Source organism: Mirounga leonina, unplaced genomic scaffold (genome assembly GCF_011800145.1).
Source record: "Mirounga leonina isolate KUSES-001 unplaced genomic scaffold, KU_Mleo_1.0 Mir_125, whole genome shotgun sequence".
Taxonomy (NCBI): domain Eukaryota; kingdom Metazoa; phylum Chordata; class Mammalia; order Carnivora; family Phocidae; genus Mirounga; species Mirounga leonina.
The window spans coordinates 58,926,685-58,942,525 of NW_023270305.1; the positions used below are offsets into that span (position 1 = coordinate 58,926,685).

At 36.2% G+C, this 15,841-nt stretch overlaps 1 protein-coding gene across 6 annotated transcripts in view; it reads right to left on the reverse strand.

Annotated features, from left to right (window-relative positions):
- ERLEC1 (endoplasmic reticulum lectin 1) overlaps window positions 1-15,841 on the reverse strand; it is a 30,428-nt gene that overhangs the window by 12,922 nt on the left and 1,665 nt on the right. For 3 of the 6 annotated variants that reach the window (XM_035001578.1, XM_035001577.1, XM_035001574.1), the window contains exons 2-8: window positions 9,021-9,125; window positions 7,792-7,872; window positions 7,133-7,210; window positions 6,936-6,999; window positions 6,210-6,268; window positions 3,756-3,979; window positions 3,534-3,663 (exon numbers count right to left, since the gene is read on the reverse strand). In XM_035001578.1, coding sequence (XP_034857469.1) covers window positions 3,534-3,663; window positions 3,756-3,979; window positions 6,210-6,268; window positions 6,936-6,999; window positions 7,133-7,210; window positions 7,792-7,872; window positions 9,021-9,125 — 741 coding nt within the window. The remainder of the gene's footprint in view (window positions 1-3,533; window positions 3,664-3,755; window positions 3,980-6,209; window positions 6,269-6,935; window positions 7,000-7,132; window positions 7,211-7,791; window positions 7,873-9,020; window positions 9,126-15,841) is intronic. The other 3 variants (XM_035001579.1, XM_035001575.1, XM_035001576.1) reach the window with 2 other exon arrangements.

The following is a 15,841-nucleotide window of genomic DNA, read 5'->3' on the forward strand; positions in this document are numbered from 1 at the left end:
GAGTATTAAAAATGAAGAAGACATAGTCACTGCTCCTAAGGAGCTAAGCTCTAACAGACTAAACTAATTACTTAGAATGCATGAGACCTATAGTAAGGTTAGTGAGGAAAAACACTGAAACCTCCAGCTCAGATAGGGGAAGAGGTAGGAAGAATAGAAGTATGACCATTTATTATTGCTTCTCGTAGACAGAACATCTCCTTGCATTTTTAAGAAAAATTATTCCAATAAAAGCAAGATGATAGTTTTTGTGGCAGGGTTTGGAAATTCATAAAATGGATTCCTAATGGTCTAGTAATCTCCAAATTAATGTAATATAATAACAGCACTGATAGCACCCTAACAGTCTCTGCAAATTTACCCCATTTAAAGGCATGATGGACCCATGCTGTCTTTCATTGGTATGACCATTTAGCAGGAATATCTGTACCATCTTTAGGCACAGAAGATGTGATATGGCATATAGACAATTAATTATACCCAGAGGATCCTCAACAATAGTTACCATAGCCTGCCACTCATGAACACAGAGATGACAAAGATGTGAAAAGCCATATTACAAAATAGAATGGCCTTGGATGTACTCACCGTAGCACAAGGGGGCACTTATGCTATCATTCAAACCAAATGATGCATATATACGACTGTTAATTCAGGCAGTATCACTTATGCATTAAAAGACATGCATAAAGAGATATAGGCATTAGATGGTCCTGTGCGCACTTTAACCCAGTAGTTATCAAACTGGTTTAAAGTCTGGGGGACATGGTGGCAAAATTATTACTCATTCTTAGTTGTGTCAACATAGGTCTCTTTTCTTGCTGTCTCTACAGCTGCTGTGGATTATGCATTCAACTTGGACACTGTGTAGCCAAAGTGCCCTTACTGCAAAAAAGCCCTTCTCTGATGGCTCAGGGAATATCATGGAAGAGGTGGGCATATGAGACTCTAAGAGCTGGATTTGAGGGGTAACATGTGACAGCTAGACTAACATCATCTTGGACCAATCTGCCATGATGACCCCTCTGTTACTTGAAGCCTTCTTGAGTATAGCACCCCCACCATTCTGTCCTTTTGTTCAACTACGCCCTTAAGTACACCCTCTGGGCACAACATCCTTGATCTGCTGAAGAAATGACTATGACTCACACCTATTCTTTTTCTCTCCCTTTTTTTTTTTTAAAGCCTCATTAAGACTTTATTTAGTGGGTTATCTAGCAAATAGTTTCTGTACTCATACCTATTCCTAAACATTCTCCGGGGTAGTTCCCTAGTGTGTACTCCCAGCCTCTAGGGCTATAAAAGCAGGTCTTACAAGAGGTGGAGTTGTGAAGATCAATTTGTCATGTTGTCTATTTGCCATAGCCCAAGAGGCTTCAGTCCTAAGTCCCCTTAATAAACCATTTCATGTCAAACAGAACACAAGTAACAGGTATAATATCAAAACAAAATTCTGATAGCCAGATTTGTATTTTTGTTTAAAACAGAAAAAAAATTCATTATCTTTATGGTTAAGCTTATTCCACATTTAAAAGGCAAACCATATGACAAATACCAATTTTTTAAAAAAAGTTATACGTAATAGATTTATAAAGGAAAGGATTCTGAGAAAAATGTCACTTTAAATAACTTTTCACCCTACAGTATTACCTAAGGTTTTCATCTACAACATGTATTCTAAGGGTCCTAAGTATTTTGAAAGTATTATCATCTGTAGCTTTTTAAAAACAATTTTTCTCAAACGGCAGATTAAACACATTAATTAGAGAAAAGTAAGCTGCCATTTCTTCTCTGAAGAGTAATTAAAGTTGGGATTTGGGAAGCATTTTGATTGAGCTGACTTTTAAGTACTTGTCAGTATTTAAATCACTATCAGAGAGAAGACCAGTAGAAAAATCCATGTCCAATCTTTTAATTGAGCACTTCAAATCAAGTGCAGATTAATAAGATAATTTTTCCTTCCTATCAGAATGGCAGTGTTCAAAACAGCCACAAAGAGTGTGGCAATACTTTTGCTAGAAGTACTGAAGAGAAAGGGGAGAAACAGGCTTTGCAGCTAAATGTTAGTTATTAGTTAATTAAACCATTACTAAGTACCCACAGTATACCAGGTATCATGCAAGGAACTAGAAACCTCAAAGTAATAAAAGCATAGCATATTCTCCTTGATCTTAGTGTAAGAATCATAGGAAAATCAACCAATTTTAGCCATGTAAGTGCTATAATGGAGGACTGAGTAAAATACAAGACCAGAAAAGAGGAAACTTTGATCTCTTCCTGGGGTAATTCATTAGAAGTCCTCTCTCATTTGCAAAGGAAGTAACACTGCTTTAAAAAAAATGGGGAAGGGGCACCTGGCTGGCTCAGTAGGGAGCATGCGACTCTTGATCCTGGGATTGTGAGTTCAAGCTCCACGTTGGGTGTGGCGATTACTCAAAAATAAATAGGTAAATAAATGAAAATAAAAAACAACAACAACAGGGAAGATTAGGAAAAGGTCAGTGTGAGACAGATGAATTTGAGATTACTGAAAATGTATATGGTTATGTCCAATGAGCAGAGGAAAAGGGAAAAAAGCACATGGAAAAGGAGAAGCAGCACAGAGAAGTGGTTAAGAGGACAGGTTCCAGAACCAGACTGTTTTGATTTTCATCTGTAATCCATCACTTGTCACTTCCCTTCTCTGAACCTCAATTTCCTAACATGTTAAGGAGGATGATAATAGTATATTCTTGTAGGTTTTTGTGAGGATTAGATAACAGCTGTTAATATTCAATCCATGTTAACTATTGTGACTGTGGTTTGAGTTCAGGGGAAAGGTCAACGTTGAAGATGTGTATTTGAAACTCATGGGCATATTAATGAAGTTAACAGAATGGGCCTGGATGAGCTCACTTGAGACTATACACACTACAGAGAGAAGGCAACTATGGCTAGAACTGTGGGGAACGTCAACATTTTCAGGGCAGGAAGTAGACAAAGACCTAATACACAGGACAGGAGAACAGAGAGAACCAGAGAGAATGACTTCAAGTAAAGGCAGTAGAGAAAGTTCAAGCTTCACATGTTCAGTGTTTTATGTGCTAAGATCAAGTTATGTATATGTCCAGTGGACTTAGAACCAAAAGATTGCTGTTGACCTGAACAAGAAGTTTCAGAAGAATGATGGTTTGATGACATAGAGCAATGGGTTGAAGAAGAAATAAAGCATTAGAAGATGAGTTGTAGTTTATTTTTTCAAGGGGCTCAGCTGGGAAGGCCAGTCAACTACCTAAAAAGTCAACTTAACTACAATGAATAGGATGTCACACTTTAAAATATGAAATCATGAGAGTAAGAGAATGATAAAATAGTTTCTGAGAAGTACAAGAATAAGGAAAATAATTAAAATCAGTTAAAAAATTGGAACTTAAAATTTGAGTCAGAAAAATAAATTACTACTACTATGCTACAGGAATGATTAAAATACTGATACATGCTCTTAAATTTGGAAAAGGAAGCACTGAGAAAATACTGTTACATAATTCACATACCTCTTTATTTCTCCTGAAAGGCACCCTTAGTATTTCTTCCTGCTGTTCCAATTGCCTCAGGGTGAGGGGTTTAAATGGTGATCCTGGCAGTGACTGGCAAAATATGTCATTCACAGGGGACGCTCTGAATCTATTCAGTAAGAACAAAGCATTAAAGCTAAGCATATGACACTTTAAAGCATGTGTGCGCTTCATGTTTAAAATATTAAATCCACATCCTACCTATATTTAGGATGATTGCACAAGAGTGGTGTCAAAATGACAACTTCATATTCACAAGTTGTAACTTCAGCTACTGAAAGAATTTCATGCTTAGATTCAGGATGACATATGTACATCACCGTACTTGATCTGGGCCGGTTCTGTTTCAAACTACAAGGTGTACCATTTCCCATTCCCACAGGATAGTAGGGTGTCATCTGACCTTCGATATTTTTAGTGGGAATCTTAAAAAAAAAAGAGTTTCAGACAGACTTTTCATTAGAAATGGAGGTAGGGGTGAGGATGGGAGAAACACTTATTCTTAAAGGAAAAAAACTACATTTTAAATAAAACCAACCTTTATAAAGGTAACATTTCTGTATTTTCTATAAACTTTTCCTCTAACATTCTTTTGATTCCTAAGTTCTTATTTAAGCTAATACTTATTTTCAGAGCAGTTTTATATAGCGAAAAAAGGAAATTTTATTTGGTGCTAAAATTAAGATGTTAAGTGTATATTTATATAAAAGGATATAATCTCTTGATTAATATGAATTATTTCTAACAGTTTTTTTTTTTTTAAGATTTTATTTATTTATTTGAGAGACAGAGAGTGCACATGAGAGGGGGGAGGGTCAGAGGGCGAAGCCGACTCCCTGCCAAGTAGGGAGCCCAATGTGGGACTCGATCCAGGGACTCCAGGATCATGACCTGAGTCAAAGGCAGTCGCTTAACCAACTGAGCCACCCAGGCGCCCTATTTCTAACAGTTCTAATGAAAGAGATTAAGATAAAATACAGGAACTTACTATACTGGACTAGTCAGAATTTTCTAGACTGAATTCTCAGTGAATGGCTATGTTATACTTTAGATTCTAGAGGTTTGAAGTCTGATTTGTCAAAAAGTGGGGCTACATAGTAAAACACTATCTTCTAAAACAGGAATCTTAATATTGTACTCATTCATTAATCTGCTTATTCTTTTTCCCTGTCATTAATATTAAAAGCCATACTTTTCAACATAAACTCCTATATAAATCTATTCAAGCCCAGCAAAGGACAAATGAAGAAATTTTCATGGAATGGGGGAATAAAATAGATCACCTCAAAAGACAAGGATTATTAAGGAGCTAGCTCTCATATTTCATCTACATAAACCAAAGAAAAATCTAATATAAGGGCTCTAAAAAAATATTGTTAATAATATCTCCAAGCAAGCTCTTTGGAGGCAGGGAGCTCATCTTGTATCACTTTGGTACCCTGTCAGTGCCATGTGTAAAACAGGCAATAAACAAATGTTTCCAGGAAAAAATATTTTGAGGTTTCTTGTATGCTATTTTCATGCTAGTTATCCAGAATTAGAAAATCCTGGGTTCAAAGCCAAGCTTTGAATTTACTGGCTTTCTGACTGTGACCAAATTTCAGTTTTTGTCATTTGTAAAAAGAGAATAATAATATATACTCAGAGGTTGTGGGGGAAATTAAGCATTACCTTTTGTTACATGCCTGGCACAGTATCTGGCTTATAAATTGGGGCTCAGTAAATGTTAGTTTTCTTCCCTTACCCTTTTCTTCCTCTTCCTTTATCATTTCACACTTTGAATTCCATCTTGCTATCCTCCAGAGCCACAGTAAATAAATATTTTATCTCAAAGGTAGTCTGTAAAATTAAAATCTTTTAAAATAGCAATGCTATGTGTGTCTATGCTTAGCTTATCAATTCCCCCCAAAGCCACCCTTTTAAGGCCTTTTGCCATTTCACTTTTCTTCTGATAAAATTATCATTATGATATAAAACCACTTACAGAAATATCCTCTATCAATAGGTTATTTAACTCTATAGGAGTTCTTAGGATTCAGAAAGCATTCCTTGAACTACTGGGGCATTTAAAAATTGTGACTAGGAACCCTAAGGAATCATTCTTTTTAAACAATCTTATTTTTCAGTCATCAATTATGCATTCACATTCAGTACACACTTATGAAGTGCCTATATTATATCTGGCACTCTGCTTTGCACTGCAGGGTAAAGAGATAAAAGACAGTCCCTGCTTTGAAGATGCTTGCAGTCTGGTAGCTTATTTACATACGTAGTTTATCTGTTTTACCTAGGGGAGACAGGGGCCAAACTAGGGGGAAAAAGCAAAAGCTCTTATTTATAATTGTTTCCAATGTTAAACAGAGGGAACCACTGCTAAGACCGGAAGTGATACACTGCCATTATGAAAACTTTCCCAGACACATCTTTGCTAAGTTCCTTAATTTTCCTATGATCCTAAAAGTAAATAAAAGTATCACAGTATAACTGTTCTCAGAAAAATCTAACATACTGCAAATTTTCTTTGGCCCAATCCTCTGAGGTATTTGATAGACAGTTAAAGAACACAGGACTAAATTCTGTCATTTAAGTAGTATAAATTCATGCCTCACTAATAATAGATGTTAAAAGCAAAAAAAATCAACACTTGTCACTTGCCTCTTTTGATTTTTCGTTTTCATCTGCCTCTTCATCTGTGGAATAATATAAGATATTACCTATGTAAGGTAGGTGTAAAGAATGACCAGTGACTTATATATAAAATACAAATGATTACGTTTTCAATTTTGTAATTTTAAATTTCTTTCTAAAGAAGATCCAAAACATACATATAATTTTTATCTTACTACTTTTAGCTAGTTGCCTTGAAATGGTTTTGTTTGAAAGGACAAATTTAATCCTTACATCTCTACCTATGAAATACTTTATTTGAGGCATAAAACTGGCCACAACAATTTTCTTTTGAAGTATTTTTATATCAGTGAGAATTTTACTCTTAAATTAGCTGACTCTGAATAACATAGATTAACAAAAATATTTCACAATTTTAGGGACACATCTACATTTCTATTTCCATGTATAACAACTATGCTTACAGCAAGCAAAAGACTAACATTAACACTATATAAATATAACACTAACATGTGTTATCTTACCAGATTTTAAAAAATTTATTAATATGTAGACAAAAAGCATAATGTTTGTTGATGTAGAAAATAATGAAAAGATCTCTTTGAAAAAGTTTTCTAAGGGATTGTTCAGAAATTTATTTTAGTGTTTTAAAATGCATACAGTCTCCTATAAGATCTTTTAAATTCCAATTTGAACATAAATACTTTCAACGAAATTCCAGCATTACTATCAAATCACTCTGTAGAAACAAACCTTTTTCAGATAGAAGGTTCTTAGCCAACATATTCCCAAGGTAGTACTCGTGAATATTTACTTTCTATATTGGAATAAAATAAAAATATAATAAGTATTTTGCAAATACCAAGAATACAACTTTAAAATTATCAATCTCATTATTAAAGTTCTAATTGTATAATGTTCCACCCTTCATATTTTGAAGAAAAACATACCTGACCACTTTCTTTCTCTTCATGGTATTGTCGAATGTGTTTTCCGTGACATACCTCATAAGTCCAGTAAGACTCAATCTAAGAAAAATGGATGTATTTAAACATACAAAAGCCATATAACTCCACTGAATTACTTTTTGATATTTTATGTAGTTGAGTAGATTTCCCTCAAGATTTAGAGTAAGCTTTCATTAAATGAAACTTTATTACGCCTCAGAAAAATATGAAATTTCTGAAGCCTAGTCCCTATTTTCACTAATTAGCTGTTTGTGAAAATTCTGTGAAGAAAACAGGTCTAGACTACGCCTGGGATCTGTATTAACCACCTGGCTTAGGGACCATTTTATACATAGTCTAAGAAATAACAATTAGCATTTCTTAGTAAAATTGTATATAAGGAAGCTTTCCTTTGATCTGAAAATCATTCAGAACAATTTGGGAAGTGATATTATTTGAAACTGGTGTTACTGGGTGTTTGTTTCATCTACCGCACGGGAATTTAAATGAACAAAATACTATTAAGCAATAGCTTTGGTTTACAACTAACTTAAAATTTGATATAACATAATAAAGTAAAAAGGAACGCAGAGTTATTTTCAAGGGTCTATTGGCCACTAGAAATTTATTTTCTACTTATTAAGTGAACATAAAATACGTACTCTGTAGGAACAACTGCTTTGTTTAAATAATGGCTCCAATAGCTCTCTTGGATTAGGGCCTTTATAATCCTTTTCTTCTTCCTATGAAAGAACTAGGATTTAATACTTACAATTATTCTAGAACTTCACCCAACTCTTCTGTCTGGATATTAACTCATTGTTCAAATCACAAATGCTTGGAAATAAAAGGGGAAAAAAAGTTAAAACTTTTAAAAAGATCCTACGGTTTGCCACTTCTTTCAAAAGAATTTAAGTATAAAATATGGAGCCATAGAATAATCTTCCATTCTCTCTTCTCTTAAAAAAAGGTTTCTGAGTATCAGTTTCCTGAACAATTCTTATGAACCTATTTCAGAAGTTTTAAATACTTGCATCTGAACAAATTCTAACTATGAAAGCCTCAGAATAGTTGAATCTTACAGAAGGTATAGAAAAGTTTTAAGGTACATCCCAGTTTCCTATATATTTTTACATTTCAGACTTGAATGCCATATGCATATGCATATGATTGCACACATGTATATTTGTGTCTTAAGAAGCTTTAAAACAAAATGAAACAGAGAGCTATCTTTCACAGATTTCACATCTGAACAAAACCTAAGAAAGCACTCACTGAGTTCGTAGTATTTCCATTTTACAGACTGTGAAAGTATTACATAAATAGCTCAATAATTTATTGAGTGGAAGAACTGAGTTTCAAATCTGTTCAAGGTTCCACAGCTAACTGTAGCCTATACCTCAGCCTCCTGGCTCCTAGGCTGGTGTCCTTTTCATTTTACCATGCTGACTCTCCTGTTTCATCTTGAAAGAAGTCATTGCCTTGAAGGATGGATAAGAGGCAGTTAGGGCATTTTGGGAGGAAGAAAGGGGCATGAGCTAAGGTAGGGAAAAAGCACAGGTACCTATAGATTTATTTTTAGAAATTCTTTATAAAAAAATTTCACATATATATTTAAAAATTATATCCTGCTTCAAAACCCCCATTTCTGTTAAAGAAAGCAAGCGTGGAATTAGATTTTCATTAAAACTATGACTAATTCGTTGCTAAGTTTTCTAAGTTGAACTGTAAAATCAAAGAATTCAAGAATAATAAAAGTGATTACTACTTTTATGATAAACAGGGTTATTGAGAACCTTGTCATTCAGTTTTATTTTAAAGTATGTATTTACAGTGTTTTAAATACATATCTCTGGTGACAAGGATTACAGATATATTTATAAAAAGTTACCTCATCCCCACTTGTCACAAGGGGCAGAATGCATTTATATTTTTCTTTATGTGTAGTTGTCATGATGACATAATTATCCTCTTTATACAAAACTCCAGTTGTAGGCTAGAAATAGAAGAAAAAATATACATTTTTTTTTTTTGGTTAAGTTGTATTACATTGAATAAATTACAGTCTTAGGTCAAAGTAATTCATCATGTCAACAGAGGATTTTTAAACGTATTTCCTAAGGCAGGGGAAAGGATTCTACAGGTTATTTAAGATCAAAATAAGGATGATAAGCTTTATCTTGATGTTATAACAGAAAAAAAAATGAACACAAATGAAATTTGGAGTATAAAGAAAAAAAGTAGTAATGCAACAGACTTAAGTTGAAATAGGGATTAAAAAGTGTTAAGAGGCGGGGCACCTTGGTGGCACAGTGCGTTATGCGTCTGACTCTTGGTTTTGGCTCAGGGTGGTGAAATCGAGCCCCGCAAAGGGCTCCATGCTCAGGGCAGAGTCTGCTTGGGTTTTTCTTCTTCTCCCTCTGCACCCCCTGGCCCCCCCCAAAGCTCTCTCTCTCAAATAATTAATAAATCTTAAAAAAAAAAAGCATTGAGGCAACGAACGTTCATAGATACACCATTACTGAATACTTATTACTCCTATTAACAATTACCACCTATCTGTGATAGTCAATAGCATTTTATAAATGTACTCTCAATTCTGTTGGATGGGCCACTTGAACATAATAATAGTGCATTATTTTTCATATTTGGATAAATTACTTTTAAAAGAAAAATTCCTAGGGGTGCCTAGGTGACTCAGTCGGTTAAGCCTCTGCCTTTGGCTCAGATCATGGTCGTAGGGTCCTGGGATCGAGCCTGACATTGGCCTTCCTGCTCAGTGGGGAGCCTGTTTCTCTCTCTCCCTCTCCGTCTGCCTCTCTCCCCAGCTTGTGCGCATGTGCTCTCTCTAATAAATGAATAAAATCTTAAAAAAAAAAAAAAAAAGAAAAGAAAAAGAAAAATCCCTAAGGATCCTCTGTGCTGACTTAACTTTTTTTTTTTAGTATACATCCTAGGTCAGCAAACTCTTTCTGTAAAGGGCCAGGTAGTAAATATTTGAGGTTTTGTGGGCCATATGATTTCTGTTGCAACTATTCAACCATCCATTCTAGTAAGACATTGCATAGGCAAGAGGAAAATTAACAGGTATGGCTGTGTCCTGAAAAAACTTTATTTACAAAAATAGGTGGTTGGCCAACCCAAAGGTGAAGTTTGCCCATTCCCGCTATGTATCAACAAAACTATCTTTATATTTTATTTATTTATTTATTTATTTTTAAATTCTTATTTATTTATTCGACACAGAGAGAGAGAGAGAGAGACAGCGAGAGAGGGAACACAAGCAGGGGGAGTGGGAGAGGGAGAAGCAGGCTCCTGGCTGAGCAGGGAGCCCCATGCGGGGCTCGATCCCAGGACCCTGTGATCACGACCTGAGCCGAAGGCAGACGCTTAATGACTGAGCCACCCAGGCGCCCCAACAAAACTATCTTTAAAGCTTAATATAAAACCAAACAAATTCACAAATCAAATATGAACCAATGTAATTCAAATGAACATTTCAATTAATATAACTCATATTATTTAACTAAACAGAAATCTTTGCTGTGTTATAGCAGATGTGTCACTACTAAGACAGAAGTTTTCATATTCTATGATATGTGTTCTGTGAGATCTAACTTTTTTTAAAAAATATTTTATTTATTTATTTGACAGAGAGAGACATAGTGAGAGAGGGAACACAACCGGGGGGGGGGGGGGGGGGGGGGGGGAAAAGCAGGCTTTCTGCGGGGCAGGGAGCCTGATGCGGGGCTGAATCCCAGGACCCTGGGATCATGACCTGAGCTGAAGGCAGATGCTTAATGACTGAGCCACCCAGGCGCCCCATGATAATTCAACTCTTAACTTCTCATCTTACGATACTGTGAAACCACTATACTATTTGGCCATCCCTCATGAAGAAAGAACCACTCTTATTAAGTAACTGTTCTTTTCTCAATTTAACAAGAAGGACTCATAACCATAATAAAACAAGTACTACTTGATCCAATGTTATCTTACACACAAATGCAAATTATTGCAATGTTTTTCCAAGACAATAAAACAAAACAAAAAATAGTAGTAAATACAAGCTGTAATTAGCTGTATTGCAGTTTTAAGTCCTTAACATTTTTTAGCTCATCGATCTTTAAGACAAACATTCTACCCATCTTCAGAAAAGGAAATTGAAGCCCAGAGCTTAATTTGTACAAGGTGGGGCGCCTGGGTGGCTCAGTCGGCTAAGGGTCTGCCTTCAGCTCAGGTCATGATCCCAGGGCCCTGGGATTGAGCCCCTCATTGGGCTCCCTGCTCAGCGGGGAGCCTGCTTCTCCCTCTGCCTCTGCTGCTCCCCCTGCTTGTGTTCTCTCTTGCTCACTCTTTCTCTTTCAAATAAGTAAATAAAATCTTCTAAAAAAAATTTGTACAAGGTAACACAGCTAGTAAGTAGCACAGTACAGAGATGAATCCAAGCAGACTGGTTCCATATTTTGTGTGCTCTTAACTGTTTTATGTTTATAATATGTTTTAACATATTTGCATCAGCATTTGTTAACATCTTTTTAGATTACTATATAGGCTCCTGGATTATGACGAAGGATCCTTATTTAAAAGACCACTGTAAGTGAAGAGGGGAACCAAAGAGACTTGAAAGCGAGAGTTACAAAACCAAATTTATGAAAAAGAGATCCTTAGAAACATTTATTCAGTTGTGCCAACAAATTACTATAAGACGTAACATTTACAAAGCCTTTCGCCGTTTTTCAGATATATGCAGAATGTGTGCAGAGTTGTTCAAAGCACGACTCACATTTGCTGAGCAATGGCTGGCCTGAAGTCTTGCCAAATCATTCCTGTACAGTAGCGAAGGCAACCAGTAGCATATGACTTAAGAGTATTTACCTCTATTTGTGAAGTACCTGCAACTCTAATGTTCAGAATTGAATTCCACAGCAATATTGACTTATTTACTAAAACATTCACAATGCCAACAATGGAAAAAGAACTGCTTGCTTGGAACCACAGCAAAGAAAGGAAGACAATCCTTTGTAATAAAAACCACTCTTGGGGCTTTATGTTTATATGATAAGAAACTCATTCCTCCTGGAAAAGGACTTCGGCTATCTCCATTTTGACCTCAAACTTCCTAGTTGGGTTCTTCCTTCCAGCTTGTCTCTTGGCTCAGACTGGAAGATCCAGGGGGCAAAGCATTCCCTGATGGGAACCAAAACTATTCCCTCAAGTAAAAAGGACTGCCTGAACCAGCAAGACGCCTCCCCATGACTGACTCCATGACAAGGTTTGATTTGACCTTCAGTGCCTCCCTGAACATACCCACGCCACCTTTGCCCATATTTTTCATACATAAATCTGGAAGTATTTTCAGCACTTTGGAGACCGTCTTTGAGCCGCCAGTCTGCTGTGTTCTGGGTGCTGGCCTCACTGAAATTAAATCCTTTCTTGTTTCACCACCATTCATTTCTCTGAGTTTGGATTTTGTCAGCTTTGAGTGGCTGAACCTCATCTGTTTGGAATCCCCAGACCTAGGTGCTTTTGCACCCCTGTGCCCTGGCTATACTCTGTCTACTGTTTTTAGATCTAGGTAAAGGGTAACAAGAAATAAAAGCCATCACTTGTTTGAAGATGCAAAGATTTGTCTTTCATTAGTTTTGGAAGGGTTGCTTTCCTCTTCAATAAAACAGATCAAGTAGCAATTCCTCTATCTGAAAACTGCTGGAATAGTGAGTCACTTATTGGGAACACAAACTAAAAATTTTAACAAACTTTATCCTCTTTTTCATAAAGAAATTACTGGGAAAAAGTTAACCTTTTCTGATTTTCTAAGTTAAAAAACTTTTTTGATCTGCTACTAAAAATGTTTCCTTTTGATTTAGTAAAACAGTTCTTTAGGAAAATGAAATATAATAAATTCTGAATATACAGAATTGCAGATAGTGTAAAAAAATTCCATATAATACCTTAATGTATTTTCAGTGTAAGAGGTGCTATTAGTGATTTGATTAAAGTCAGATATTAATATAATGAAACCAAGCCAAGGGGGTATGGTACTTTAAGGTTAAGGAACTTAAAAAATATGTTGGCAGGGGAGAAATTCTTAATGTTTGACAAGAGTCTGGAAGAATTAAGATAGAGGATGAGAGACAAAAGAGAGAAGCTGTAAAATAAACTCAGTGGTACAACTTCCCAGCATATATAAACATGCTTGGAAAAAAAACAAACAAACATGCTTGGAACTATGGAGTTGGTTACCATTCTTCCCAAGCATAGTGTTTGGGGTAAGTTTTTGTTTTGTTTTGTTTTGTTTTTAAAGTAGGCTCAGAGCCCAACGCAGGGCCTGAACTCATGACCCTGAGATCAAGACCTAAGCTGAGATCAAGAGTCGGAGGCTTAACTGACTGAGCCACTCAGGTACCCCTATGGGAAGATTTTGAGTGGGAATATATTTCCAAGAGAAGTAAAGAGAAAATTGGACTTATTCTGTGGTTTTACTTTGGTGAAATCTGTGAACTCTGTGAAGTAATGAATAGTTGAACAGTTTATATGAGAGAGATGGTATTTCAGAAGAAAAATATATACACACAAAAAAACTGAATGCTAAAAACCAGTAAACAAAGACTATCATAGTCATTAATTAGTTAACATAAACATTAAAAAATATACACAGTTTTGGTGCTTAATAACTTTTCTAAGTAAATTTGAAAGCAAGATTATAAAGATTATATATTGGTTTGATATATCTGAATGGGGAGATGATTTAAAGCACAGAAGAATTTTAAAGCTTAAAAAAAAAAATTCACATCTTCCAATCTAGTCTCTCCCAATTCCAGATAGTAGAGAGAGAAAGGCACTTATCCCAGTTCATACAGCTGCTTAGTTATATTTGTCCCACCAACTGGCCCATAAAAGAAAATGACAGTTCGAGGTGAGGAGGGCTGTAGTGTCAATTACAAAACGGAGGGAAGAGAAGCCTCAAGATTAAAAAGTACTAAAACAAAACCCAAAGGCCAATGATAAAGACTCCTACAGTTTATTTTTGCATGAGGGCCACAGACCTTTTGCCAAATCACAGAAAAAGGTCTCTAGATTTTCCTCAAAATAACTTAAAAAAAATTTTTTTTATTAAAGATTTTATTTATTTATTTGTCAGAGAGAAAGAAGGGGGGCACAAGCAGGGAGCTCGATGTGGATGAGGGACTCAATCCCAGGTCCTGGGATCATGACCTGAGCTGAAGGTGGACACTTAACTGACTGAGCCACCCTGGCATCGCTCAAAATAACTTAAAAAAAAAAAAAAAAGAAAAAAAACTTCAGAAAAACTTCAGATGTGCCCATCTTAGATTATGTTACATTGCCAAAGAGAATTAAAAATTAAAATTCAAAATAAAATTGAGAGATATGTGAAAGGTTCGTAGAGGATACATTTAAGACAGATCTTCCATAACCTTTTTTTAGCCAGCAAACACCAGTGCCAGAAAGAAAAGAGAGTAACAATCTGGTAGTAACCTCTAAAAAGGCCAGTTTTAGTTATCCACTTGTAAGTCAGGAAGTCTTCAGGGTTGCATATCAGCATGTAATTTTTATTTTTATTTTTTTAAAGATTTTATTTATTTATTTGAGAGAGAGAGAATGAGAGACAGAGAGCAAGAGGGCAGAGGGAGAAGCAGACCCCCTGCTGAGCAGGGAGCCCGATGCGGGACTCGATCCCGGGACTCCAGGATCATGACCTGAGCCGAAGGTAGTCGCTTAACCAACTGAGCCACCCAGGCGCCCTCAGCATGTAATTTTTAAATTAAAAACCAAAAAAATAACAGGGCGCCTGGGTGGCTCCGTCAGTTAAGTATCTGACTTCAGCTCAGGTTAAGATCTTGGGGTCTTGGGATAGAGCCCCAAGTTGGGCTTCCTGCTCAGCAAGGAGTCTGCTAGTCCCTCTGCCTCTCTGTCTGCCCCTCCCCCTGCTTGTGTTCTCTCTGCCTCTTTCTCAAATAAATAAAATCTTAAAAAAAAAAAACCTGGGGGTGCCTGGGTGGCTCGGTTGGTTGGGCGACTGCCTTCGGCTCAGGTCATGATCCTGGAGTCCCGGGATCGAGTCCCACATCGGGCTCCCTGCTCAGCAGGGAGTCTGCTTCTCCCTCTGACCCTCCTCCCTCTCATGCTCTCTGTCTCTTATTCTCTCTCTCGCAAATAAATAAAAAATTAAAAAAAAAAACAAACAAAAAAACCTGACAAGTGCAAGAGTAAAATACTTTAATGACAACATTCTGAAACACTTCTTATGTTTATTCTGTGTGCTCTTTTGAAAGATAACAGAGGTTGGACTAAATTATTCTCACTTCAAGACTGCTAAAGTTATATCTCACTTATAACAAACTTTTATATAAGTATTTTATTTTATTTTTTTAAAAGATTTTATTTATTTATTTGAGAGAGAAAGAGAGAGCACAAGCAGTGAGGAGGGGCAGAGGGAGAGACAGAAGCAGACTGCCCACTAACCAGGGAGCCCGACTCGGGACTTGATCCCAGAATTCTGGGATCATGACCCCAGCCGAAGAAGCTGCTTAACCGACTGAGCCACCCAGATGCCCTCTAAGTATTTTAATATAACAATATTTCATGGCATTCATACAAAGATAAACCTGGCTTCTCAGAGAAATATTTACTTAGATAATGTTGAGTACCACTGAACTACAAGAATAGGAGAATTGAAAAGAAGAGGAG